The sequence below is a fragment of the Crinia signifera genome, chromosome 6 (assembly GCF_055691185.1).
Source record: "Crinia signifera chromosome 6, ASM5569118v1, whole genome shotgun sequence".
In the NCBI taxonomy this organism is placed as follows: domain Eukaryota; kingdom Metazoa; phylum Chordata; class Amphibia; order Anura; family Myobatrachidae; genus Crinia; species Crinia signifera.
This window is the reverse complement of record NC_139222.1, coordinates 270,575,769-270,602,720: the sequence shown is the minus strand read 5'-3', so window position 1 is coordinate 270,602,720 and position 26,952 is coordinate 270,575,769. Positions and strand designations below refer to the sequence as shown.

The following is a 26,952-nucleotide window of genomic DNA, read 5'->3' as shown; positions in this document are numbered from 1 at the left end:
AATTTGAAAAAGTCAATTTCTCTGAGACCTGTGGAATCAAATTGGATTCCTGGCATGGCCAAAAACTCAGGAACCTGGGGCTCAAAATTGTCTGGTGGTGGGGTCCATACGAGATCAATTATTGGGGGGGGGGGGGTCTCAGCTGCTCTACGGGGGCGTCTTTGAGGGGGTCCCTCATCACCAGAGGAGGAAGAGGAGCTTAAGGCGAATCCTTCAAATTCCCCGCTTGCATCACTGGCTGTGTCAGAGTCAGAAGCAAGCATGGCATATGCCTCCTCCACTGAATACATTCTCCTGGATGACTGGGAGGACATTTGGGAGGACATTTGGGATGCCATTTTTATTTTTGTGTTACTGGTAGTGAAATGTTTCAACACGTGTATAGTGTAGGGGGGGGTACAAACTTTATTTCAATCCGGGGGGTATGTAGTGTGTAGTGTGTATGTGGTGCAGAAAAAAAAAAATACTTTATACCAATAAAAAAAAAAAAAATGAAGGGGTTAAAAATAAAAAATTTAAGGGGTTAAAAAAAAAAAAAAGGTCCTGCGCCAAAAATTGAGCACAGATGTTGGTCAGTAACGTCTGTCACTGAACAGCGCTCAAAGGCAACAGGAATTTGATCAAAAAAAAAAAAAAATAGATCAACCCTGTGCCGAAAAAGATGATCAGTGATGTACGTCACTGATCAGCGCACAGCGGCCACAGGACACCCACAAAATCACAGTGTGTGTAAAAAAAAAATTAAAAAAAGACCCCACAGCACACACACAAAAAAAAAAGGTGATCAGTGATGCGACACTGATTACCAGTGAGGTGCAGCAGGTGCACAACCTTTGGTGCAACTGACAGGTATATATAAAAAAAAAAAAACCTCTGTACCCCCAAAAAAGTTGCTGATCACCTCAGATATAGTGATCAGCACAAAAGGCGGGGGCAGCAGACACAAAATTTAGCACTCTCTATCACTCTCTGTCACTATCTCTCTCTATCTCTCTATCTCTCACTATCTATCACTCTATGACACTGCAGCAGCAGCACTGACAGGTATATCTATATATAAAAAAAAAACTGCGCCCCCAAAAAGTTGCTGATCAGTTAATTTATACTGATCAGCACAAAAGGAGGGGGCAGCAGTCAGTTATATAAAAAATATATAGCACAATCTGTCACTATCTCTCTCTATCTCTCTCTCTCTATCTCTCTCTATCTCTCTATAACTATCACACTGCAGCAGCACAAAATATAGCACTCTGTCACTAGGCCTCTCTATCTATCTCTCTCTCTCTATCTCTCTCTCTCTATCTATAACTATATCACACTGCAGCAGCACAAAATATAGCACTCTCTGACACTTTCTCTCTCTCTATCTCTCTCTCTCTATCTCTCTCTATCTCTCTATAACTATCACACTGCAGCAGCACAAAATATAGCACTCTGTCACTAGGCCTCTCTATCTATCTCTCTCTCTCTATCTCTCTCTCTCTATCTATAACTATATCACACTGCAGCAGCACAAAATATAGCACTCTCTGACACTATCTCTCTCTCTATCTCTCTCTATCTATCTCTCTCTATCTCTCTCTATCTCTCTATCTCTCTATCTATCTCTCTATCTAGCTAGTACACTGCAGCAGCACAATTTCACAGGAAGGCACAAGTAGCAACAGGATCCAGGAAGCAGTGATGAAGCAGCGATCAGGTAAGTATGGAGCAAGTATGGAGCAAGGTTCTGGTCAGTATGGCGGCAGGGGGGTACGGTGACCGCACTGCACGCTATTCCAGACCGGAATGGCGTCTGCAGTGCAGTCACCGTTAGTTTAAATCCCCCTCCTTGGCTGTGATTGGTCCGTCGGTCCGACGGACCAATCACGGCCTTTGGGGGCGGGCGGGGTGAGGTGGGGTGACACCAGTGTCACCCTTACACCCCGCGGTGATTGGTGCTGTACTTTACAGCACCAATCACCTCTGATCCCGTGTCACCGGCGAACGTTATTCGCCGGTGACACAGGAAAACGCTGTAATTGGCTGTTCACACTGAACAGCCAATCACAGCGATCGCCGACGGGGGGGCGGCATCGCAGCCCCCCCTGGGCATGCACGGACATGTCTGCTGTCAGGGACAGCAGACATGTTGAAACTGTCACCGCGTCTATAGACGCGGTGACAGTTTAAATCCATGACGTACATTTACGCCATGTGTCGGGAAGTGCTTCCCGACCATGACGTAAATGTACGTCAAATGTCGGGAAGGGGTTAAACATCTGTCAGCGGTTCCCATGCGTTCATAAATTCCGATTTATTCTAGTATTCTAGCATAGTACTTTGTCCAGCATGCTGGATATTAATCACCAGGCGATCGCGACGCGCGGGGGCCACACATCGCTATGGCCTCTACACAGAGAGCGATGTGGCGGCATTTTCTATGCCATCTAGTCCATAGGGGCCCAGATGTATCAAGCTTTAAAAAGTGATGAAGTGATAAAGTGGAGAGTGATAAACAAACAGCCAATCAGCTCCTACCTGTCATTTTATAAACCCAGTCTGTAACATGTGGAGGGATGCGGTCATTTGGTCTACAGCATTATGGTAGACAGTCATTAGGTCGACACCATCAGGTCAACATGGGAAAAGGTTGGCATGGGTCTAGGTCGACATAGGAAAAGTTCAACATGGTTCTAGGTCGACAGGTCGTTCGTTTGACAGGTCATTAGTTCGAAAATGTCTAAGTCGACAGTCAAAAGGTCGACATGGGGTTTTTTCACTGTTTTTTGAGCCGACATGTGCCGTCAGGCGGTATTTCATGCCTTACCATCCACTGGGGCATAGTGGGAGAATAAAATAGTGCGCTGAGTGCAGGGAGCGATGCGAGAGGATGCGGTGCACTTTAAACTGTGTCCATGCCGACTGTATTATTCAGGTAAAAAAAACAGTGAAAAACCCCATGTCCACCTTTTCACTGTCGACCTAGACATTGTAGAACTAATGACCTGTCGAACTTATGACCTTTCCACCTAGACCCATGTCGACCTTTTCCAATGTCGACCTAGACCCATGTCGACCTAATGACTGTCGACCATCATGCTGTAGACCCAATGATCCCAACCCCATGTCAATTAGGAGCTGATTGGCTGGCTTTTTATCACTCTCCTTTTTATCAGTTTTTGAAGCTTGATACATCTGGCCATAAATCTTCTAAAAATGAAAGGTGATGTTGCCTATAGCAACCATTTGTCTATCACTTCTCTATTGCATACTAGAAAATGACAGACAGAATTTTACTGGTTGCTATGGGGGAGCATCACCTTTTTTATTTTTAACAGCTGTAGCAAATATCCACCTTTTTGACTTTTATGAGTAAAGGTGCGTACACACTGGCCGATATATCGGCAATGCGATTGAATGGCTGATATATCAATGCACCATCGTCAAGTGTGTATGAGCGATATATATCTGTGAACAGCGTCATTCACAGATATATCACATCGGCTCTGCAACACAGCCGATGCCCGATATATATAAAGATCTGTCAACGCATCGTGCTGTGTACGGGCATTTCCCCGACCGCCCGTTCAGCCGCGCCAGGAGCCTCCGATGATTGACAGCTCAGTGGGCATGCGCCCGCCCACTTGTAATGTCAGTCCCGTCGGATCAGGCAGTGTGAATGGAGAACACCTGTCTGTAGATCTATCTGTTAGTGCGCAGACAGCTTTAGAGTTTAGGTTCTCAGGACCCTTAACAGGTCACGTTTTCCAGGTCACCTGTGGATTTTAAAATGTGACAGTTGCTGATACACAGCGCACCTGCTGGGTGACCAGGAAAACCTGACTTCTGTGGGGTCCTAAGCTTGTGAACCAATGAGTTTGAGCTATAGGAATGGGTTGAGGTTCTGTATTCTATATATGTAAACATAATGCATTCAATCAAAAGATTGTCTGTACCCGTTTAAAAAATTTGCGGAGGTCACCTGTCTTCTCCGCTGTATTATCTGCATTTTAGGGTTTGCAAAGCAAATGCTGCTTACTGCGTAGAAAGCATTGAGCCACGATAACATCTGGAAAACATGTCCGCTCCTTCACAGGCATGATCCGAAAACACGTACTGTATGTTTCTGGCCGTTTCAAAGCAGCTCATACACCGAATTCTTCACATTTGTTCAGATCGTGCGCATTAAAGCCAAACGTATCAAGATTATGTTCAGCCACAAACTGTTTACTATAGTCATAAATATTTTTTTTTTTTATTATTGATATGCAAACTGGGAACACGTGCTGTTTATTGTTCTATGTCCCAATGTTTTCCTGTTTTTCTTCATTTTACGAGGGAACGCAATAGGATAACATTCTCGGAAATCAAATCTTTACACCAGACATCTAAATATAATCCAGCAATGTTCGTTACCAGGTGCAGATAGTTCAATATTTATGCATTTTTCCGCCTCTTTTCTTTTTGGTCCTAATACTTGAGCGGCTCCGGGGATGTAGCGCAGAATGTATTTACAACCCCGCCAACGCTTACAGCCAACATGAAAGCCAAAATGAAGCAAGTTTGTAACATTTTCGGTTTCCAGGGCGAGTCATAAACTGACCACCCGTGGCTTCCATCCAACCTCGTCCTTTGCTGATTTGGCCCGAATCGCACAGCACCATGCCGCAGAACAGTAAATCAGAATATTGTAATAGTAAAAAATGAAAATTTATAGATGCAACAATTTTACAGTACTTGCACTTGCTGGAGGGCGCGGCGAGATTACAGGTACTGTGAGTGATGGGTACAGGCAGGAGCTGGGGGTTCTTGCATCCCCGGCCAGATGCTCGCAGCGGTTCTGTGTATAATGGAAAAAATATGTTTCCAGGGTATTGGATGCATTAGTACACTAATATAAACTTCAAGATAAGCTCTAATCCAATCACCGGACTCGCGTCCTGCTCGAGGTACAGCGCGAGCGGGGATTTTATGAGCGACGGTGTATTTCAAAGCAAGTTTATCAGTCAAACTTTTAACTTCTAAAAGAAAAGCAAGCTAACAGGGAGAGGCAGCAAGCCGTAGACCTTCCCGGTACCGGTCATTGGGTTCACCACATTAAGGTCGACACAGAAAAAAAAGTCGACATGCCTAAACATTAGGTCGAAATTGGAAAGATTGACACTTGGGTCCACTTGCGATGCTTCGGGCACACTATTATATTCTCCCTCCCCGCCCTGGTGGATGGTAGGGCATGAAATACCGCCTGTCGGCACATGTCGGTTTAAAATAAACGTGAAAAGCCCATGTCGACATTTTTGACTGTGGACCTTCCCAATGGCGACCTACTGCTTGTGTTAACCTTTTGACCCTGTCAACCTTAGGCATGTCGAACTTTTGTCTGTGTCGACCTAAGGCCTTTGTCCACCTGATGTATGTCGACCTGAATAGTGTCAACATAACCACCGTAACCCTAAAGGCCCCGGATAAAACTGCACACGGGTTCTCTTTGAAAGACTCTATCCTACTGTATGTTCTAGCAGATTTCCAGTAATTAAAAATTAAGGAGGGGAAATTCCATTTAAATTTCAATTTGTCTCTATTAAAAGCATTGCAGCTGCCAGAAATAACGGCCGTTATTGTTTTATGAGACATAATGAGTAAAGCTTAGAAAATGATAATTGCTTGTAGATTTGTTCTTGTACTTTGTTAGAATTGGTATAGTTGACATTCTAACGCTAATGAAGGAACAGCCCACCATAATGACTGTCATCGCGCACACAGGAGGTGATATACTGGAATGAACGCTGAGCCAGTTGGTGTTCAATGTACTCTAGTATATGCAGAAACGGTCCTGTTGGCTCTACCAGACCCCAGGAAAAGCAGGACCGTACCCTGCAACCCACTGCTGACCACCAACGTGGCTTGATGTTGTAATTTTGCACTGAATCATGTGTTTTCATGGTCCTGTATCCTACTTATCCAAGTCAGGAATGGGGGCTTTGTATAGCCCGGGACAGGACCATGATGACAAAGTCATGGTGCCATGGACCCTACCACAGATACCTTCCGTGAAGCCTGCAAGTATGAGGTGCAGATGGCCAAATAGCGGCTGTCACTAGCGAAAGATTGCGATTGGCTCTTAGAAAGCGCTCTCCTGACACTGATTGGTGAGTCATCGCTTGGGCATTGATTACGCTTTTGTGACCGTCTTTCTTTTTGTTTGTTTGTTTTTTCCTTTGGGAAGATTGGGGGTTGTTTCCGCTGTTTTTGAGGGACATATTTATTAACAGTGGCCGGGTGGCCCCCTATGATTGAGTAACCAACTCACTGCAAGTTGTGGCAGTGGATATTTAATTGCCAGAGCAATGGAGTATTGCTTTGGTGCAGACTCAGCCGGTAGAGGGAATTAGCAGTGTTGCTTACCACGGCGGTGCATGCGTGAGCGAAGATCACGCCCACTCATGGCCGCAAGGCACTCGGTATGTGTGTGTGTGTGGGGGATCTCCTTCAGGAAGAAGCGGGGCTTCGGGAAGCAACGCCGTTCCCATGGAGAAGCTGAAAACAAAAACATTTCTGTTTTTAGTGTTTGCTAAATACTAGACTACCACCTTGGGCCCCTTATAATGAACGAGCCTGTGGCTTTTCCGCATGTGGAATGGGCCCATAAGTGATAATTACTAGGCCTCTAGAGGCTTTTGTGGTACTTGTTTCCTAGCAGGGCACCCAGTTTTCTTACGTACGCTACCGTAGCAAAATCGCATTGCATTGCATCTCATGGGCCATTATAGTGCCATGCAATGCAATGCGATTTTTTAATGTAATTTATTCACTGCTCTGTAGGCCCTAGGGGATTGAATTGCATTGCACCTCCCAAAAAATTGCATGAGATTTTATAGGGTGCGATGCCATGACATTAGCTCTACACTTGTATGACATACAATGAGGTTTCACTGCCCCCCCACTATCCACGCCACCCCGAAGCGTGGCGAGCGCAGCAGAACGCGTCCTCCTGACTTTTTCATACCCCCACTATCCACGTCGGCGTGGAGTTGATTTATATAGCGCATTACTTGACATGTATTCCACGTCGCCTCGCGGGGCTCGCTGCGCTCGCCACGCTTCGGGCACTATATAAAATCAACTCCACACCAACGTGGATAGTGGGGGTATGAAAAGGTCGGAGGACGCCTACCACCGCCCCTTGCGGGCTCGCTGCGCTCGCCACGCTTCGGGTTCACGTTCATAGTGGGGGTGCATTTAACATTGTAAGCCCCCATTAGGGTGCTTATACAATTTAAAATCGCATCGCATCACATCGCATTGTATGCCATATACAATGCTATACAATTTGAACATTTTATGACATCGGGGGAAATCTCGTCGCATCGCATGCCTTATGGTTTGCGATGCAATGGGCGCCGTGATACTACACAAGTACCCCCAGCAGAGATGACAAATTAAGGGTTACATCTGTATCCATTAGAATGCAGGTTTTAGAAGTTCACAGTGATGTCACAAAGGCCATGGGTTAGAAAGTGACATCACTGGTTTCTAGTAAGTGGACAGTTTTGTATTTTCTTAGTTGTTGCTGAGGCCACAACATGGTCCCACCACTGGATGAGACACACTTTAAGGGTTGTGCTGTAGTCCAAGTGTAAATTAAATCTACAATGTAAACTGTGAGGTGTGTCGGTGAGTTTTCTAGTTCAGTGTTTAATTGCATGTTCCCCGACGCCTAAAATAATACAATGCGCTAACCATTAAGGCACCCTGTGGATTTAACCTGAAGTGTGTGGTGAATCTGTCATTGGTTTACATCAGCCGTCATACCGCATAGGTGAGCATTGCAAGTCTGTCCCCTGATGTCTGTCATCTATAACTGCGGCTGTGATTACACTGGAAGAACTTTCACTTTTTTGTAAAAATAAAATAATAATAATGAATAAGAACCTATTATTCTGTATAGAAGCCTGTGGAATATCCGCCTCTCTGTAACATACATACAGTATAATGCCAAGGCTTGTCAAACTGTCTATGACCGTGTGAAAAATGCCAGAAAAGGCGACAAATGCAATAAACGACACATTCTGTTATGGTCCGATGTCTACATAAATTTACTTTTTACAGACGGTTCCACATACACCTATCCTCCATGTGCTACAAGTGCATTATGACTGTATGATCTGTATTTTTGGTTGCACTGCCCTGCAGGATCCACGGGGGGGCACCATTCAAATTAGGAAAATAAACTGGGCAGGGTCCGGTTCCAAAATATATGAACCGGACCATACTAGTGAACACTATCACATGAAGCTTAGGTTAATTGATCCCATGTAGAAAGCATAAACCAGACAGATGTCCTGACCACACACTTGTACATTTTGGCAGACCCATGTCTGTGTTTATAGGGCCGATAATCGTGTCCGCTGTGCTCAATGCTCTGAACACCTGTGCTCGCACGCTGCCCACTGTTTGATTGACAGTGGGCAGCCATTTGGGGGCGTGCCACCGGCTGTTTCAGGGAGTGTCCTGGAAAATGCAGGCGTGCCCCAGCCATCAGGAGGGAGGGCCACTGACGTCATCAGCAGCCTCCTTCTCCCCATGGCCTTCGCACCACTGAGTGAGCACCATTCATTTGATGGGGAATTATTTTCCCCCCTGTGGGCACAGGGGCGGAGCGGCAGACTGTTCAGCGGGCAGCATTAACCTGCTTCCTGGGTTCTAAACACACGCAGCCCAGCAAGCGAGTCTGAATCTGGGCCCATGTACCTGCCATATGTTCTGTCTGGTAGCCCTCCAATGCTTTTAGTGGTGGAGTGTTGACATACAGTAGTGTTGGGGCTTTCAGGTGTCTGCTCTGGCTGGTTTTGCTTGTGTAAGGCTAGGTAGACACTTGACCAACAGATTGGCTGCCCGGCTGACCCGCCGACTGATCTAACCATCGATAGGCTTTATGTACACAATCTTGTGCGTACACACTAATCAATCACTCGAATATGACTGTCCAGCAGATCCATTTTAACATGCCCGCACGCTTGTGACCTCATATTCAATGGATTCTCCAATGATATATTGTTTTGCTGGCATTTCGCCAATACACACAGGCAGATGAACCTATATTTCTGCATCGTCCGGGCCGCACGGTCAAACTGATAGGTCTGTGAATGGCGTGGGTCCAGCCAATATATCGTTTGTCTGCTTTATAAGAGATCTATATCGGCAAGTGTGTACCCAGCCTAAGTGACATCACGCTAATGGGAAGCGTGTACACAGCCTAAGTGACATCACACTAATGGAAAGTGTGTACCCAGCCAAAGCGACATCACACTAATGGGAAGTGCGTACCCAGCCTAAGTCATATCACACTAATGGGAAGTGTGTACCCAGCGTAAGTGACATCACACTAATGGGAACTGTGCACCCAGCCTAAGTGGTATCACACTAATGGGATCTGTGTACCCAGCAACCTAAGTGACGTCACACTAATGGGAAGCGCGTACCCAGTCTACAGTAAGTGACATCACACTAATGGGAAGTGCGTACCCAGCCTAAGTGACATCACACTAATGGGAAGTGCGTACCCAGCCTAAGTGACATCACACTAATGGGAAGTGTGTACCCAACCTAAGTGACGTCACACTAATGGGAAGCGTGTACCCAGTCTACAGTAAGTGACATCACACTAATGGGAAGTGCGTACCCAGCCTAAGTGACATCACACTAATGGGAAGTGCGTACCCAGTCTACAGTAAGTGACATCACACTAATGGGAAGTGCGTACCCAGCCTAAGTGACATCACACTAATGGGAAGTGTGTACCCAGCCTAAGTGACATCACACTAATGGGAAGTGTGTACCCAGCCTACGTGACATCACACTAATGGGAAGCGTGTACCCAGCCTAAGTGACATCACTCTAATGAGAAGCGTGTACCCAGCCTAAGTGATGTCACACTAATGGGAAGCGTGTACCCAGCCTAAGTGACATCACACTAATGGGAAGTGTGTACCCAGCCTAAGTGACATCACGCTAATGGGAAGCGTGTATCCAGCCTAAGTGACATCACTCTAATGAGAAGCGTGTACCCAGCCTAAGTGATGTCACACTAATGGGAAGCGTGTACCCAGCCTAAGTGACATCACACTAATGGGAAGTGTGTACCCAGCCTAAGTGACATCACACTAATGGGAAGTGTGTACCCAGCCTAAGTGTCATCACACTAATAGGAAGCGTGTACCCAGCCTAAGTGACATCACACTAATGGGAAGCGTGTACCCAGCCTAAGTGACATCACACTAATGGGAAGTGTGTACCCAGCCTAAGTGACATCACACTAATGGGAAGTGTGTACCCAGCCTAATTGACATCACACTAACTGGAAGTGTGTACCCAGCCTAAGTGACATCACACTAATGGGAAGCGTGTACCCAGCCTAAGTGACATCACACTAATGGGAAGCGTGTACCCAGCCTAAGTGACATCACACTAACTGGAAGTGCGTACCCAGCCTAAGTGACATCACACTAATGGGAAGTGTGTACCCAGCCTAAGTGACATCACACTAATGGGAAGTGTGTACCCAGCCTAAGTGACATCACACTAATGGGAAGCGTGTACCCAGCCTAATTGACATCACACTAACAGGAAGCGTGTACCCAGCCTAAGTGACATCACACTAATGGGAAGTGTGTACCCAGCCTAAGTGACATCACACTAATGGGAAGTGTGTACCCAGCCTAAGTGACATCACACTAATGGGAAGCGTGTACCCAGCCTAATTGACATCACACTAACAGGAAGCGTGTACCCAGCCTAAGTGACATCACACTAATGGGAAGCGTGTACCCAGCCTAAGTGACATCACACTAATGGGAAGTGTGTACCCAGCCTAAGTGTCATCACACTAATGGGAAGCGTGTACCCAGCCTAAGTGACATCACACTAATGGGAAGCGTGTACCCAGCCTAAGTGACATCACACTAATGGGAAGTGTGTACCCAGCCTAAGTGACATCACACTAATGGGAAGTGTGTACCCAGCCTAAGTGACATCACACTAATGGGAAGCGTGTACCCAGCCTAATTGACATCACACTAATGGGAAGTGTGTACCCAGCCTAAGTGACATCACACTAATGGGAAGTGTGTACCCAGCCTAAGTGACATCACACTAATGGGAAGCGTGTACCCAGCCTAAGTGACATCACACTAATGGGAAGCGTGTACCCAGCCTAAGTGACATCACACTAACTGGAAGTGCGTACCCAGCCTAAGTGACATCACACTAATGGGAAGTGTGTACCCAGCCTAAGTGACATCACACTAATGGGAAGTGTGTACCCAGCCTAAGTGACATCACACTAATGGGAAGCGTGTACCCAGCCTAATTGACATCACACTAACAGGAAGCGTGTACCCAGCCTAAGTGACATCACACTAATGGGAAGTGTGTACCCAGCCTAAGTGACATCACACTAATGGGAAGTGTGTACCCAGCCTAAGTGACATCACACTAATGGGAAGCGTGTACCCAGCCTAATTGACATCACACTAACAGGAAGCGTGTACCCAGCCTAAGTGACATCACACTAATGGGAAGCGTGTACCCAGCCTAAGTGACATCACACTAATGGGAAGCGTGTACCCAGCCTAAGTGACATCACACTAATGGGAAGCGTGTACCCAGCCTAAGTGACATCACACTAATGGGAAGCGTGTACCCAGCCTAATTGACATCACACTAACAGGAAGCGTGTACCCAGCCTAAGTGACATCACACTAATGGGAAGTGTGTACCCAGCCTAAGTGACATCACACTAATGGGAAGCGTGTACCCAGCCTAAGTGACATCACACTGATGGGAAGCGTGTACCCAGCCTAATTGACATCACACTAACAGGAAGCGTGTACCCAGCCTAAGTGACATCACACTAATGGGAAGTGTGTACCCAGCCTAAGTGACATCACACTAATGGGAAGCGTGTACCCAGCCTAATTGACATCACACTAACGGGAAGCGTGTACCCAGCCTAAGTGACATCACACTAATGGGAAGCGTGTACCCAGCCTAAGTGACATCACACTAATGGGAAGCGTGTACCCAGCCTAAGTGACATCACACTAATGGGAAGTGTGTACCCAGCCTAAGTGACATCACACTAATGGGAAGTGTGTACCCAGCCTAAGTGACATCACACTAATGGGAAGTGTGTACCCAGCCTAAGTGACATCACACTAATGGGAAGCGTGTACCCAGTCTACAGTAAGTGACATCACACTAATGGGAAGTGCGTACCCAGCCTAAGTGACATCACACTAATGGGAAGTGCGTACCCAGTCTACAGTAAGTGACATCACACTAATGGGAAGTGCGTACCCAGCCTAAGTGACATCACACTAATGGGAAGTGTGTACCCAGCCTAAGTGACATCACACTAATGGGAAGTGTGTACCCAGCCTACGTGACATCACACTAATGGGAAGCGTGTACCCAGCCTAAGTGACATCACTCTAATGAGAAGCGTGTACCCAGCCTAAGTGATGTCACACTAATGGGAAGCGTGTACCCAGCCTAAGTGACATCACACTAATGGGAAGCGTGTACCCAGCCTAAGTGACATCACACTAATGGGAAGCGTGTACCCAGCCTAAGTGACATCACACTAATGGGAAGTGTGTACCCAGCCTAAGTGACATCACACTAATGGGAAGTGTGTACCCAGCCTAAGTGACATCACACTAATGGGAAGTGTGTACCCAGCCTAAGTGACCTCACTCTAATGGGAAGTGTGTACCCAGCCTAAGTGACATCACACTAATGGGAAGTGTGTACCCTGCCTAAGTGACATCACACTAATGGGAAGTGCGTACCCAGCCTAAGTGACATCACACTAATGGGAAGTGTGTACCCTGCCTAAGTGACATCACACTAATGGGAAGTGTGTACCCAGCCGAAGTGACATCACACTAATTGGCTTTATCAGAATGTTGTGTCTCTCTGGTTATTGTATCCACATTCTGGCACAAACGCAACATAGACCCTGTTGGAATTAATAACAGTAAGGGACGTACGATGTGTGTAATGTGTATATAACCATATTGCCGTTGTCGGTCTCTATATTGTAAAATAGAACATGTCCAGTGTCTTTACATCACCGTATTGGTATATTCCTTACACTTCATTACTCTTTATTTAATTTCTTCTGTGTTTTCCAGGTACATGTAATGGCTGCAATGCAACCTTTTCCGTCCTGAAAAAGAGGGTATGTTTATTCTTTATTAAACAAATGCATTTATTGTGGTTCAGTACTAGAACAACATTGTCTCTGTCTCTATATTGTTCATGTTATAACTTCCTATTGAATGTATCCACCTGCACTTATCCCTTGCTGTGAGAGATCCTCAAAATATCCGCTAAAAATGCCAGCGCCCCTCAGAGATTGTTCTTTTTTTGGGGTGCAATTAATTAGCTTGGCTGTATTTGTATTTATTTATATTAAAACAGAAGGGTAAATATCCGTGTGTTCATTACAAGTTGTAACCGGCTCTCCCATCTCTCTGTGTTCCAGCGAAGCTGCAGTAACTGTGGGAATAGCTTCTGTTCCAGGTGCTGCTCCTATAAAGTCCTAAAATCTGTTATGGGCGCCACAGGTGGGTATTACCAACCATATGGTATGTTTCTTTGTATTGGCTTCATAATTACAGCTTGCAAGTGACATTAGTACAACAAGGGACATTATTGCAGTCTGCAAGTTACATTGTTACAGCAAGTTAGATTATTGCAGTCTGCAAGTTACATTGTTACAGCAAGTTAGATTATTGCAGTCTGCAAATTACATTGTTACAGCAAGTTAGATTATTGCAGTCTGCAAGTTACATTGTTACAGCAAATTAGATTATTGCAGTCTGCAGTTACATTGTTACAGCAAGTTAGATTATTACAGTCTGCAAATTACATTGTTACAGCAAGTTAGATTATTACAGTCTGTAAATTAGATTGATACAGCAAATTAGATTATTGCAGTCTGCAGTTACATTGTTACAGCAAGTTAGATTATAACAGTCTGCAAATTACATTGTTACAGCAAGTTAGATTATTGCAGTCTGCAAATTACATTGTTACAGCAAGTTAGATTATTGCAGTCTGCAGTTACATTGTTACAGCAATTTAGATTACTGCAGTCTGCAAATTACATTGTTACAGCAAGTTAGATTATTGCAGTCTGCGGTTACATTGTTACAGCAAGTTAGATTATTGCAGTCTGCAGTTACATTGTTACAGCAAGTTAGATTATTGCAGTCTGCAGTTACATTGTTACAGCAAGTTAGATTATTGCAGTCTGCAGTTACATTGTTACAGCAAGTTAGATTATTACAGTCTGCAAATTACATTGTTACAGCAAGTTAGATTATTACAGTCTGTAAATTAGATTGATACAGCAAATTAGATTATTGCAGTCTGCAGTTACATCGTTACAGCAAGTTAGATTATTACAGTCTGTAAATCATATTGTTACAGCAAGTTAGATTATTGCAGTCTGCAGTTACATTGTTACAGCAAGTTAGATTATAACAGTCTGCAAATTACATTGTTACAGCAAGTTAGATTATTGCAGTCTGCAAATTACATTGTTACAGCAAGTTAGATTATTGCAGTCTGCAGTTACATTGTTACAGCAATTTAGATTACTGCAGTCTGCAAATTACATTGTTACAGCAAATTAGATTATTGCAGTCTGCAGTTACATTGTTACAGCAAGTTAGATTATTACAGTCTGCAAATTACATTGTTACAGCAAGTTAGATTATTACAGTCTGTAATTTAGATTGATACAGCAAGTTAGATTATTGCAGTCTGCAGTTACATCGTTACAGCAAGTTAGATTATTACAGTCTGTAAATTATATTGTTACAGCAAGTTAGATTATTGAGTCTGCAAATTACATTGTTACAGCAAGTTAGATTATTGCAGTCTGCAGTTACATTGTTACAGCAAGTTAGATTTTTGCAGTCTGCAGTTACATTGTTACAGCAAATTAGATTATTGCAGTCTGCAGTTACATTGTTACGGCAAATTAGATTATTGCAGTCTGCAGTTACATTGTTACAGTAGTAGTAGTACATTTATTTATAAGGCACCACAAAGTGTCCGCAGCGCCATACATAGCAAACAAAAAACAAATGACAAAGTAACGTACAGGGTGTGTTGATAAAATACAGCATAAATAGGGGTATAGCTGGTAGAACTAAAATCAGCATCAATTCAGAAGTAGGTGTCGAAATTGTCGAGGAGACTGAAGATGAAGTAGAGGAAGGGAAGAACAAGATAGGAGCACAGGTGAGGTAAAGAGGTAGGGGTGTATGTGAGGAAGGAGCGCCCTACTCATAAGAGTTAACATACTAAAAGGAGGTGGGTGGACGAACGAAAAACAATAGGATAAGTAGGAATGGATGGGAACGGAGGCAGGATAGAAGGATGAAAAGAGGTTAGGAGGAGGGATAGGCCAGTCCAAAAAAGTGGGTTTTGAGGGAGCGCTTGAAGGAGGTAAGGGAATCAGAAAGCCTGATGGGTGGTAGGTGGTGGTGAGGAGTTTAAAGAGAACTCGGAAAGGAATAGGGAGCCAGTGAAGAGATAGACAGAGGGGGGAGGCGGAGGTAGAGCGGCGGGAGAGGAAGATGAGCCTAGCAGCAGCATTAAGAATGGATTGGAGAGGTGCGAGGCGGGTGAGAGGTAGCCCAGAGAGAAGGATGTTGCAGTAGTCAAGGCGGGAGATGATAAAAGAGTGAATGAGAATTTTGGTCGCGTCAGTGGAGAGGAATGGTCTTATGCTCGAGATGTTGCGTAGGTGAAAGTGGCAAGACTGTGAGAGAGCACGAATGTGGGGGGTGAAAGAGAGGGAGGGAGGAGTCAATGATAACACAGAGGCAGCGCGTTTGGTCGGTGGAGGTGATCTCGGTTTCACCAATACAGCAAGTTAGATTATTGCAGTCTGCAGTTACATTGTTACAGCAAGTTAGATTATTGCAGTCTGCAAATTACATTGTTACAGCAAGTTAGATTATTGCAGTCTGCAAATTACATTGTTACAGCAAGTTAGATTATTACAGTCTGTAAATTACATTGTTACAGTAAATTAGATTATTGCAGTCTGCAAATTACATTGTTCTGCCAGTTAGATTATTACAGTCTACAAATTACATTATTACCACACAGTACATTATTGCAGCAGGTTATTACAGTTTGCAAATTAATTTGTTACAGGCCACAAATTACATTAATATAGCAAGTTAGATTCTTACAGTCTACAAGTTACGTAATTATGTAAAGAAAACAGGGAGAGTACATTGTGTTCAAGAGCTTGCAATCAAGAACGGATGTTCGTGGAAACCACAAGGGCAAGGGGGAGCTGTTGGATGCAGAGACAAAGGAGTTAGGGGGATTTGAATGAAATGATAAGTTCCAAAAACACGTTTAAAGGTTGGGAGGCTGACTGCAATGATAGCACATGGAAGGCTGTTCCGGACTTCGGGAGCAGCATGGGAGAAATCCTGGGTACTTGTGTATTATCTGGGCGCCCGCGAAATCGGCCGCAAATCGCATGCAAAAATCGGATGCGATTTTGCGGCCGATTTTTCGCGTTTTCCGGCCGTTTTGCATGCTGATCCATCATTGCACACCTTGCATACCCCCGATTTCCATCGTAGTGCAACGCATTGCATGCAACATGTGATGCAATTCGATTTTTAATAACTATCCACGTCGTCGCGGAGTCGACTTTAGATAGTGTGGCGAGCCACCGAGCCCACGCTTCGGGCTCGGTGCGCTCGCCACACTATCTAAAATCGACTGCACGCCGACGTGGATAGTGGGGGTATGAAAAGGTCGGATAACGCGTACCGCCGCCCCTCGCGGGCTCGCTGCGCTCGCCACGCTTCGGGTTGGCGTTGATAGTGGGGGTGTCGTTGACAATGGGGGTGCAATTTTACATTGCGAATCACATCGCATGCCACTTGCTGGCATGCAATGCTATGCGATATTTAATTGTACAATCAGGGGCATTTTCCCAAAAATCGCATCGCATAGTACCTGGGGGTGTGCAAGGATGTAATAGCATGCAAATCGGCAGGAATGGCCGAAAATCGGCAAAAAATCGGACGCAAATCGGCCGATAAATCGGATGCGATATCGTATACGATTTAAATTAAATCGGGCACCCTGATAATACACAAGTACCAAATCCTGAAAGTGAAAAGAGGTGACGAGGTAGTAGGTGACCTGGCAGCGCTTGGCAGACCGATGCAGGCAGGAGAGTGTGGTAATGGCAGGAGAATAGGCACAGGGAGAGAGTGGCAGAGGTCGTGTGGCCAGAGAGGGAAATGAGGGACCCAGAAGAATTGTCTGCCATTGTGATCTTACTTTCACAAACTAGTCATGGATGAATGTATAATGGTTGTAGAGTGTGTGGGGCTTACATCGTACACCTTGCACCTATTCACCATACCACAGATATCCTATTGAACATGGTGTGGGTACCGTTTGACTGGTGATCTGCACATGTGCATGGAACTAGAATCATCATGATAAAGGTGTTTGTGCAATTGTTCCAGCAGTAGCTTCTAGCCACACGCAAAATGCATCCGTCACTACTAGTATATATTAGACGTTTTACTTATGAAATGTACTTCCCATTAAGACCCCAGGGGCATATGTAACAGGCTGAAAGATGCAGACTGTTTAGGAATTCCTTAGTCCGCCCGTATTTTTAAAGTGCCAATCAGGTTGGTTTTGCCTTGTAAATAATTGCCTGCTTTAATAATACAGGCAGACTTGCTGTGATCCCTGACCAGTCTGCATCTTGCAGGCTGTTACATTTAGCGCCTGATAAAAACACCAATTGTAGTAGTTTATGTCTAAAAATGAAGCGCTTCTTTTATTGCTATAACTATTGTAGCATCTTTTGTTAGGGTGTCGTTGTGATGTGCAGATACAATACTAACACTACGTACTTCTATTTCATTCCAGCGCCTGACGCACAGAGGGAAACCGTGTTTGTTTGTGCTCCCTGCAACCAGGCATTAAGCAAATAGTCCTGGAATTATCTCTTGGGAAGCGTCAAACTTTTGCCTCAATCGGAAGTCGGTCTCAGGACTAACCGTAGAGATGGCCTCTCTGGTGTGAGTGCAGCAGCCCACAGCCTCCCTGGATCATAAGTAGCCGTAACATTACATGTTTTGTACACAGTCCGTATATCTATATAGGTGTATATACTATATACCCAAAAGTCGCAGCCATTTTATAAAGAAAAAAAAACTTTTGAAGGTTCATTAAAATAGAGGTAAGATTATTACATTTTAGTACTTGAAACCACCATCGTTACGGTTTTTCAGTGGCACATTCCCAGGGAGTGAGGACACTTGGCTTTGTGGCGCTTCGGTTCGCAATCCCGACTTGACTTTTTATCAGAGAACAGGATTATTCGTAGGACGTCGAAGAGGCAATTCCTGATGATCTCCCAAGGACTGTATTGGCCAAGCGACATTGATGAAGACCAGCTTCAGGGTCTAGCGGTTTCACTCCCGCAGCTGGTGGAGTGCTGGAGACTGCAGCCAGGCACAATGAACTGTATCGTACCGCGGCCTCGTCTGTACACTTGTTGGGGAGTAGGTGTTCTATAGGATGTCCTCAGAGGAGTAAGGGCAGTCTGGCCACGGACCATGGCCAGTAGTCACTTAGGAGTCTGGCTTCTGCTGTACAGGAAGATACACTGGGTGTTTTGGCACAATTTATTTTCTGTCTCTGGGTCAGATGCACTAAGCCTAGAGAGTGATAAGGTACCATGCAACCAGCTCCTAATTGTCATTTTCTAACACATCTGGTAACGTGGCAGCTAGCAGCTAGTACTTCAGCGCTCTCCACTTTATCACTTAGTACATCTGCCCCCCCCCTTCTTGTCGTCTTTTATGTTGTGTTGTTAATGCAACTTTTATTGATATTTTAAAGGGTGACTGTAGCTAAATGTTTGTTTTGTTGTTACCCACCGTCTTCATGCCTATCAGTTAGCAGAATCACACGGCGCTCCATCCCCACCAGTGCTGTGATGTATCTTGTAAAGTACACTCAAAGGAAAGCGGAAATTCTTATGAGTGTAACATTGTGCTTCTGCTAGTTTTTAACGTTTTTTAATCTTTTTTTTTTTGTTCCCGATGTATGTTATCAGCTTATATGTTGTGCAATGTTTTCTTTCTACTGCTATAATTATCATCTCCCTCAACCGTTAAATAGTTAAAGGTTATTGGGCTATGTGCAATGGTTGCTGGGAAACATAACGATTACTACTTTATCTTTGTTTGACAGTTCGTTTTATTAGACCCTTTAAACCAGGGGTGGCCAAACCGGTCCTCAAGATCCACCAACAGTCAAAGTTTTCTGTGCACAGCTGTAGTCATTACTAACTGTCACATTTCCCAGACTCCCTAGCTGGTGCACAGCTGTAGTCATTACCAACTGTCACATTTTCAAACCTGCTGCATTCATTCCTACTATAGATCCACAGGTGTCCTGAGATACATGAACTGTTGGTAGATTTTGAGGACAAGTTTGGCCACCTCGGCTTAAAACCCTAATGTATATATTAAATGCCAAGACACCCCCCTCTATGACTGGTTGGTGTGTTGGCTTGCCTTGACAGGACCGTGTGTGTGTGTGTGTGTGTGTGTGTGTGTGTGTGTAGTGTGCCAATAATAGGTAAAAAACATGAATAATTTGAGCACAATGTACACAAAAGACTACACTGGATATTAATAGTTTCTCATACAGTAGAATGCAAGAAATCCTCATAGGTACTGTAGGTTAAGTACATCTTTATCTTCAGAAGCACGGGCTCATGGCTTTCTTGTGTTGGTATACTCTATATATTTTTGTTTCTATCCATGAACCCGGCAGTTGCTAGGCTTTTTGTGTATCCAAAAACCATCAGCATTAAGGAAATCATTATCATGGATCCTTTACCAGGCGGTGTCCTTCGTTTTTGCAGGAAAAGAACAATATTAAGGCCGGAGGTAAAGCAGTGATACTCCGGCGGCTGTGCGGGAATGTGGGCGGAACTCTGAGCTTTTTTTAAAGGAGCAATCATTTGCCAGGCAAAACCATGCCTTGCAAATGATTGCCCCTTTAAAAAAAACCTTAGAGTTCATTCGGCATCCCCACGGCCGCTGGATTTGGGCTGCGTTACATCTGGCCCCTAGCGTTGATCTACGAACAATCCATATACAACAATCCTGATCATCTGCTCCTGTACATCCCAAGTATTTGCCTATTGCTGCTATGTTTGTTGATAAAACCCGAAAAATGCTCCTTCCTCATGGTGTTATTAATTTGGCAAAGTTAACCGCATTATGAAAATAAGTGGCAAGACTTGGAATCAAGCCTTTGGTGTAAAGGGGTCAGTTTGTAAGATTGGGTTTAATTTTGCTCGTGGCTCTCTTTACATAAAAAAAAATCACTCTCTCTCTCTCTCTCTATCTGCAAATTAAATATTAGAGAGAAAAAAAACCCATTGTTCATGATTACACTGTATATGCAGTTCTAATGAGTGCGAGATCTCATTAGATTAACGTCCTTCGCTTTCTCTTATCCGGAACAGTGGTTGTGATTACTGTACATGTCCGACTCTGAATCCAATTAAATGAAGACCAGATAATGCCCCAACAGTAGAGCTTTCAGAGGGTTCTCTGCAGTACTGGATCGCCTGGCAGAAGACAAAAGGGTAGATGTATCAAGCCTTGGAGAGTCCTTTATCTAGCACAGTCAATGTACCGACATTACGAAGCCGACTGGTTGCTCTGGGCAACTGATCCATTTTCAACTCTCCCAAAGTTTGATAGATCTCCCCCCAAAGAGCACTGGAGGGCTGTTGCGTATACAGAGATGTAGATTCTGAACAGAACAAGCCGTATACTCTATAAGTCTGAGCGGTACTTGTGTAGTTTCACGGCGCCAGTATGGCGCCGTGCGTCTGAGTCCCCTTGCGGGGCTCGCTTCGCTCGCCCACGCTGCGGGCTCGGTGGCTCGCTACGCTCGCCACGCTATTTAAAATCAACTCCATGCCAACATGGATAGTTGGGGCATGAACTATCCATGTTGGCATGGAGTTAAGTTACTTTTTTTAACATAGTTTGTGGCGAGCGTAGAACCCGGAAGTAGCACGGCACCATGCTGGCTGTACCGCCTGAGCTTTCTGTTCTGTTTGTGCTACGTGTCCTAGGTGCCTAGTGAGGATCTTTAAAGGAATTTGATAGATGTGTTCTTATTTATTATATTTATTGAGTCGTATTGTAGTCTCCATGCAGTAGGTGAGTGGGTCGTACTGTCAGTTTTGTGGAAACCGATTATTTTATTACTGTATGTCAGCGCTGGCTGTTTTTTTGTTAACGTTTTCTGTCTACTGTAACACAAGCATTACTCACCGGAATAAAGGGGTAAATCCATTTCCTTACCGCAGGTTTTGGCAGTGGCAATGGGTGCCGGACGGGGCCCCGACAGTGCTGTCAACTTAAAAGCTACTTAAGTAATGACCAGGTGTGTACTTGTGTATTAGCACGGCGCCCACTAAAGCGATTCTGCGTAAAAAAAATCACGTCGCATGCAATGCGATTTTCCTATGTAATTTATGCACTGCTCTTTTTTGCCCACGGGTGGTGCGATGCGACCACATGCGATTTTATAGGGTGCGATACCATTTACTTTACTATACACTTATATGAGATGCAATGAGATTTTGGCACCACCCCCACTATCCACGCCACCCCGATGCGTGGCAAGCGGCGGCTTTATATAGTGTGGCGAGCGCAGCGAGGAGACGCGGAATATACGTAATCCGCGTGCGCTCGCCACGCTTGGGGCTCGGTGGCTCGCTGCGCTCACCACACTATATAAAATCAACTCCATGCCGATGTGGATAGTGGGGGTATGAAAAGGTCGTTGGTATGGTTGGGGTGCCACAATCTCATTGCATCTCATATAAGTGTATAGTAAAGAAAATGGCATCGCACCCTATAAAATCGAATGCGATTTTTGCGTGAGATTAGATCGCATGCGATGCGATTTGCCTACGGTGCCATACGTATGCAAATTGGGCGCCATGATAATACACAAGTACAATTATACCCCTTTCAGATTGCACCTAATTCCCGGGTTCATGCTGGTTTGTTGCCGGTTCGACCCGGTACTAGGTGCGATCTGAAAAGGCTTACCGGGTCCAGCAATCCGGCATTATGAACTGGTTCTTACCGGTTTGTTGCCAGGTTGAATGGGTTAACGAACGTCAATGAACCGGCAATATTGCCGGGTCACTGAAGGGTACGGCGTGAGCAAAATGCAGGGTCGTCCCTGGACTGAACCGTTTCAAAGTCTTGGTGCGACCCTGCATTTTGCGATCTGAAAGAGGTATTAGTGTGACAATGTTAACATTCACAGTCAAGGTCTACATGAGTTTATCACAATTTTTTTGTTTCAGTGTACCAGAGCATGTGGACCCCAAAATAGTGTACGGCGTACCCTCACATGGCTGAGTTCGTACGTGCTCTTCCTGAATTGTTAAACTAGACAAGTACAACCTACCCTACACAGATAAGGCAGCCTATGAACTCGCGGCTTACAAGTGACATCTGTGCTGTCGCGTTACTATTGGTTCAGCACACTGTGGGTGGGAAGGGTTGTATACTTCAATCTGCATATGATTAATTATAGGTCCAGTACAGAAACATTCGTGTTCTCAACACAATTAACTTGGCAAAATGGCCATTTACTGGTCATTCCCACTGGTTGATATAATACGGACAATGGGCCTAGTTCCGCTGAATTTGCATTTTTGTGAAGATTCGCAAACTACATCTCTCCTTGGCAGAATTTAAGGGGGGGGGCACACCCTGCACAGGGCAAGGCTGCCCTGCACGCCGGGTCCTACCCCACAATGCGCCAACAAAATTTGGCATGCGTATTGCTATTGTGTATCACTGGTAGTGCCCCATTATATTAAATTACGGTGACTTTTGCGTGTGCCCAATTTCTAGACTCTAAAACCCCAAAATTCCTAAATCTGTCTCTTAAAAGGTTATATCGCCAAATCTCAAAGGTTCCCGCAAATGGCTGGCTAATACCCGCACCAATAATGTGCTCCTTTCCGCTATTGGATACATCACCTGGACCTCGCTTGGTTTTCCATGATGTAATGTATGTCATTATTGTGTTCTGTCTGCCTGTGTTTGTGTATGCTGGAGGAGATTCTAACCTGCAGTCATTGTCTATAGCATTAATACTCATCAATGATGGGCATTCTAGATGTACAGCATGTACTATAAGACCATTCCTCACCCGCTGTAGTATCACCCATCTGTGGCTAGTCTAACAGCACATAACACCTGTAACTCTCACTGTTTCTAGAGTTTTGTTCTGTTTTTTTTCCTGTCGAGTAATTGCATATTTTGTTATCTCTATACTGCCCTGCTTTCATTGGGAATACGTTAAAATAAATAAATATATATATTATAGAAGTGACTGGTGTTTCTCTCTGTATGCGGTTCCGGATCAGTGTGTACATAATGCTTCCATATTAAGCTATGCACTTGCATTTACAGTACATGTGCAGGACCGGGTGAGGGTTGAAGGTTTCGGGGTTAGCGTCACTGCTAGAACCATTTCATCGCCTGATGGCCAGTTCCTGAAGACATCGTCTGATACACCAGAGATTCGCTGGCGGGTAAGGCAGCACCACACTGGGGCAACGCTGTGATTATGTCGACATTTCATCCGTCTCGGCAAGATATTGTCAACCCTTTATACTTATTGGAAAGATGTATACAAACTGCAAAAATAAAAAAGTTTACTTTAGTTATTTTCAGTAAACTTATTGCAGATCATCCTTGTTTTATTTTTGAGCTCCCACAGAGCTCGTCTCGATGTAAATAAATCGTGCCTGTCATCGTATTTTAGGGCTTCCCAAACCAGTTCTGGAGATCTGCCAACAGGTCAGGTTTTCCAGATCACGTAGCTGGTGCAGTCACTATCCCTATATCTACCAACAGTCCATGTTTCCCAGGCCACCACAGGTGGCCCTATTAAGTTAGCAGCAATCACTGCTAATAATGGTAACTCTATGGAGCACAAGGAAGAATGGGCTATGGTGGTCAAGAGGTTTCAGAGAGAGAACATATCACACTCGCTGTTGCTACATGAAACATTTTATACCTCTCCCCCCTATTCTGGCTGAGAGGGTACTGTGCTGGCAGTAGCCTGAGCCCCTAGTGAGTGGCTGGGCATCTTTAATTACAGATAGGTAAGGGGAGTCCCTACTGTGTGGCATAAGGGGCACTACTGTGTGGTGTAACATGTATAAGGTACTACTGTGCAAAATAATGTGAATAAGGATGTACTGTGTGGAGTGATGTCTAGTTACTGTATGGCTCTGGATTATATTATATATTTCCAAGTAAGAATGGCACTTCAATACTGAACTACTATTTGCCCAATTTACCATGGTGCACTTTAAGGCCCTTATTCTGATCTAAGCGGTAACGGCCGCATGCGGCCGTTCCGCCGATGTTTTCGCTCTGCGCATGTGCAGAGGGCACTCTGCGCATGTGCAGGCGAAATCGCCGCACAATTTTTTTTAACGCCACAAAGGGGGTGGATAGGGGCGTGAGGGGCTACTTAGCCTCATTTCCCTATGCATACGCCCCGCGTTTCATGGGCGTTCCCATGCAAACGCGGGGCGTACGCATGGTAATGAGGCTGTGACGCATGTGTTGGGGGCGGGCATCTGACATCGCCGGATGTCAGCTGCCCGCCCCCATACATGCTTTCACACGGACAAGTGTCCGTGAGGTCTATGGGTGCGGGAGCTGGTGGAGCGTGCGGCCCTGCCTTCGATGGTCGGTGACCATCGAATGCAGGGGGCTGCTCCAAGATGGTGGAGGCGTATCCCCCGCCATTTTCATGCGGACCGCCACATGTCCGCGTACGGACGGCCGTGGCGATCCGTATGGAAGGCGGGGATTCGCCTGCACGGTCGGAGCCGCATATGCGGCTCCGGCCGCACCAAGCAGAATAAGGGCCTAAATCTCTAAACAGTTACCGATAAGGCACTAGTCAGACTTCACGAAAGGCAACCCCGAAACCTGCTCTGGACTTACCGAAAACCATAGGTGTGTCATGATGTTTGAAATAATAATATATTACCCTCATAACACACCATTTTTGCCCCAGCATATTGAATCACCACTCTTTGTAAGACCCGTCCAGATGCCCCATATATGCCATAAGGCCCCACCCCCTACATAGACTCCACCCACCACTTAGGGCTGCCTCCGAAACTTTCTGAGCTGTTGTAAACTCTACCCCACTTCGTCCCTGGCTGAGCTGTACCCGTGTGTTTTTTAGTGCTGATGCCAGTGTATGGTACAGTTGACTATAGCAGGTTAATTTTGTTCTCTTGAATGTTTACATTTTCTGATGTGTAGATTTTGTACAGGATCCAAGCACTTAAGGTCTGGCAATCTCTACTCTTTTTAGCCAACACAGAGAATGACTGGAGAACCATGTTAATAACAAGACTTTCAGGAGATGCTTTCTGTTGGTGTCGGGGAGAGGGGGCAGTCATGAAACATCTCGGACAGACACTAATTATGTGCTATTTGAGCATCTTCTGTGCGTGTGTTATACAGTACCTGTGTGGCAGACACAGGAGCCAAGAGAAACAGCTGGTCCTGTAATTTTGCAAGTGTTGATCTTTTTTCAATAGAGGAACAGTTTGTACAAAAGGGACTCATTTTGGAGCCGATTGTGAGCCAGGCGGATGGATCACTGTGCACAGGTGTTGATGGTGAATTGTTGCGTGCCGCACATGGGTGGATGCATGCATTCAGTGCTATAACTAGGGTGGTGCAGAATGTGCCACCACACACATAACACTGCAGAGTAGGGGGCACTGTGGCAGGACTCTTTCATTATTATTACTTTCACCTGTCTCTTCCCTTCTCTTTCATGCCCAGAATCTCCTGACTTCTGCTTTATCCTTCCCCAACCCTTCCTTCGCTAATATCTAAACAACGTTCATTCGGTAAGCTGAAATACCTGGGATTCAAACCCATCACCTATGGCATTGCACACACTCTATTCTTGAGCTAACTGACCAATTCTCTTTCTGGCACAGGGCACCAACAAAAATCTAGTTCCGGCTTTATATGCGTTTACACAGATCTCCGTCCTATTTTAAGTTGCGCAGGACTTGGGCAGACAACAGCCACTTTGCATGGGACTTAGAATAAGCACACAGTAAGCATAGTGGGCAAAGGTGTCACGCCAACGATAAAGCACATAACCTGTTATGTGCCCTTCAATAAACTGAAGATAACATTCATCGCTTCAACCTGTCTATAGGTGAGACATTCACCAGATGATTAAAGTAGATAACTGTTTAGTGCAATGTGTCATTTAAGCTAAATCATAATTGCCCACTCTCCAGGAACAGACATGAGGCTCAGGAAAATTGGATGGCCTTTCTGGCCCCCCGGACGAACAGGAAAGTATCCCGATTTCACCTCTGCCTGGCTGCTGTTTTTAAGATTAAAATGGGAAGTCTAGGTGGCCAATGACCTGTTTCTCGATGAATCCCTGAAGTATAATATTGGTAATTTCAGCATTGTATAGCAGGGGGTGTGGTGGAAGCAGTTACATCATCATAAACTTTGTTTTATCAAGATTCCACATCCCCCTGTGACATCATCGCAAGGCCCCCTAGCTGAGTCATCCTCCTGGGAGAGAGCAGCCAGGATGTCGGCAACGATGAGCTGATTGGAGGAGCTACCGCTGTCATCCAATCAGCTGCCCGGGGCAGTGTCTTCATTGACTCCTCTCCAGGGTACCAGCATCAGAGCAATATTTTCCCCAGAGTCGGCAATTGCCCCAGTAGATTTGGTAGTTGGGGGCTCATCC

General features: G+C 45.2%; 1 protein-coding gene across 5 annotated transcripts in view; it reads left to right on the top strand.

The window, feature by feature from the left end:
- ZFYVE27 (zinc finger FYVE-type containing 27) overlaps nt 1-23,513 on the top strand; it is a 201,705-nt gene extending 178,192 nt beyond the window's left edge. For all 5 annotated transcript variants that reach the window (XM_083149584.1, XM_083149587.1, XM_083149586.1 and 2 more), the window contains 3 exons: nt 13,179-13,225; nt 13,532-13,613; nt 17,986-23,513. In XM_083149584.1, the coding sequence (XP_083005710.1) occupies nt 13,179-13,225; nt 13,532-13,613; nt 17,986-18,050 (194 nt within the window). In that variant the 3' untranslated portion in view covers nt 18,051-23,513. The remainder of the gene's footprint in view (nt 1-13,178; nt 13,226-13,531; nt 13,614-17,985) is intronic.
- The last annotated feature ends 3,439 nt before the right edge of the window (nt 23,514-26,952 follow it).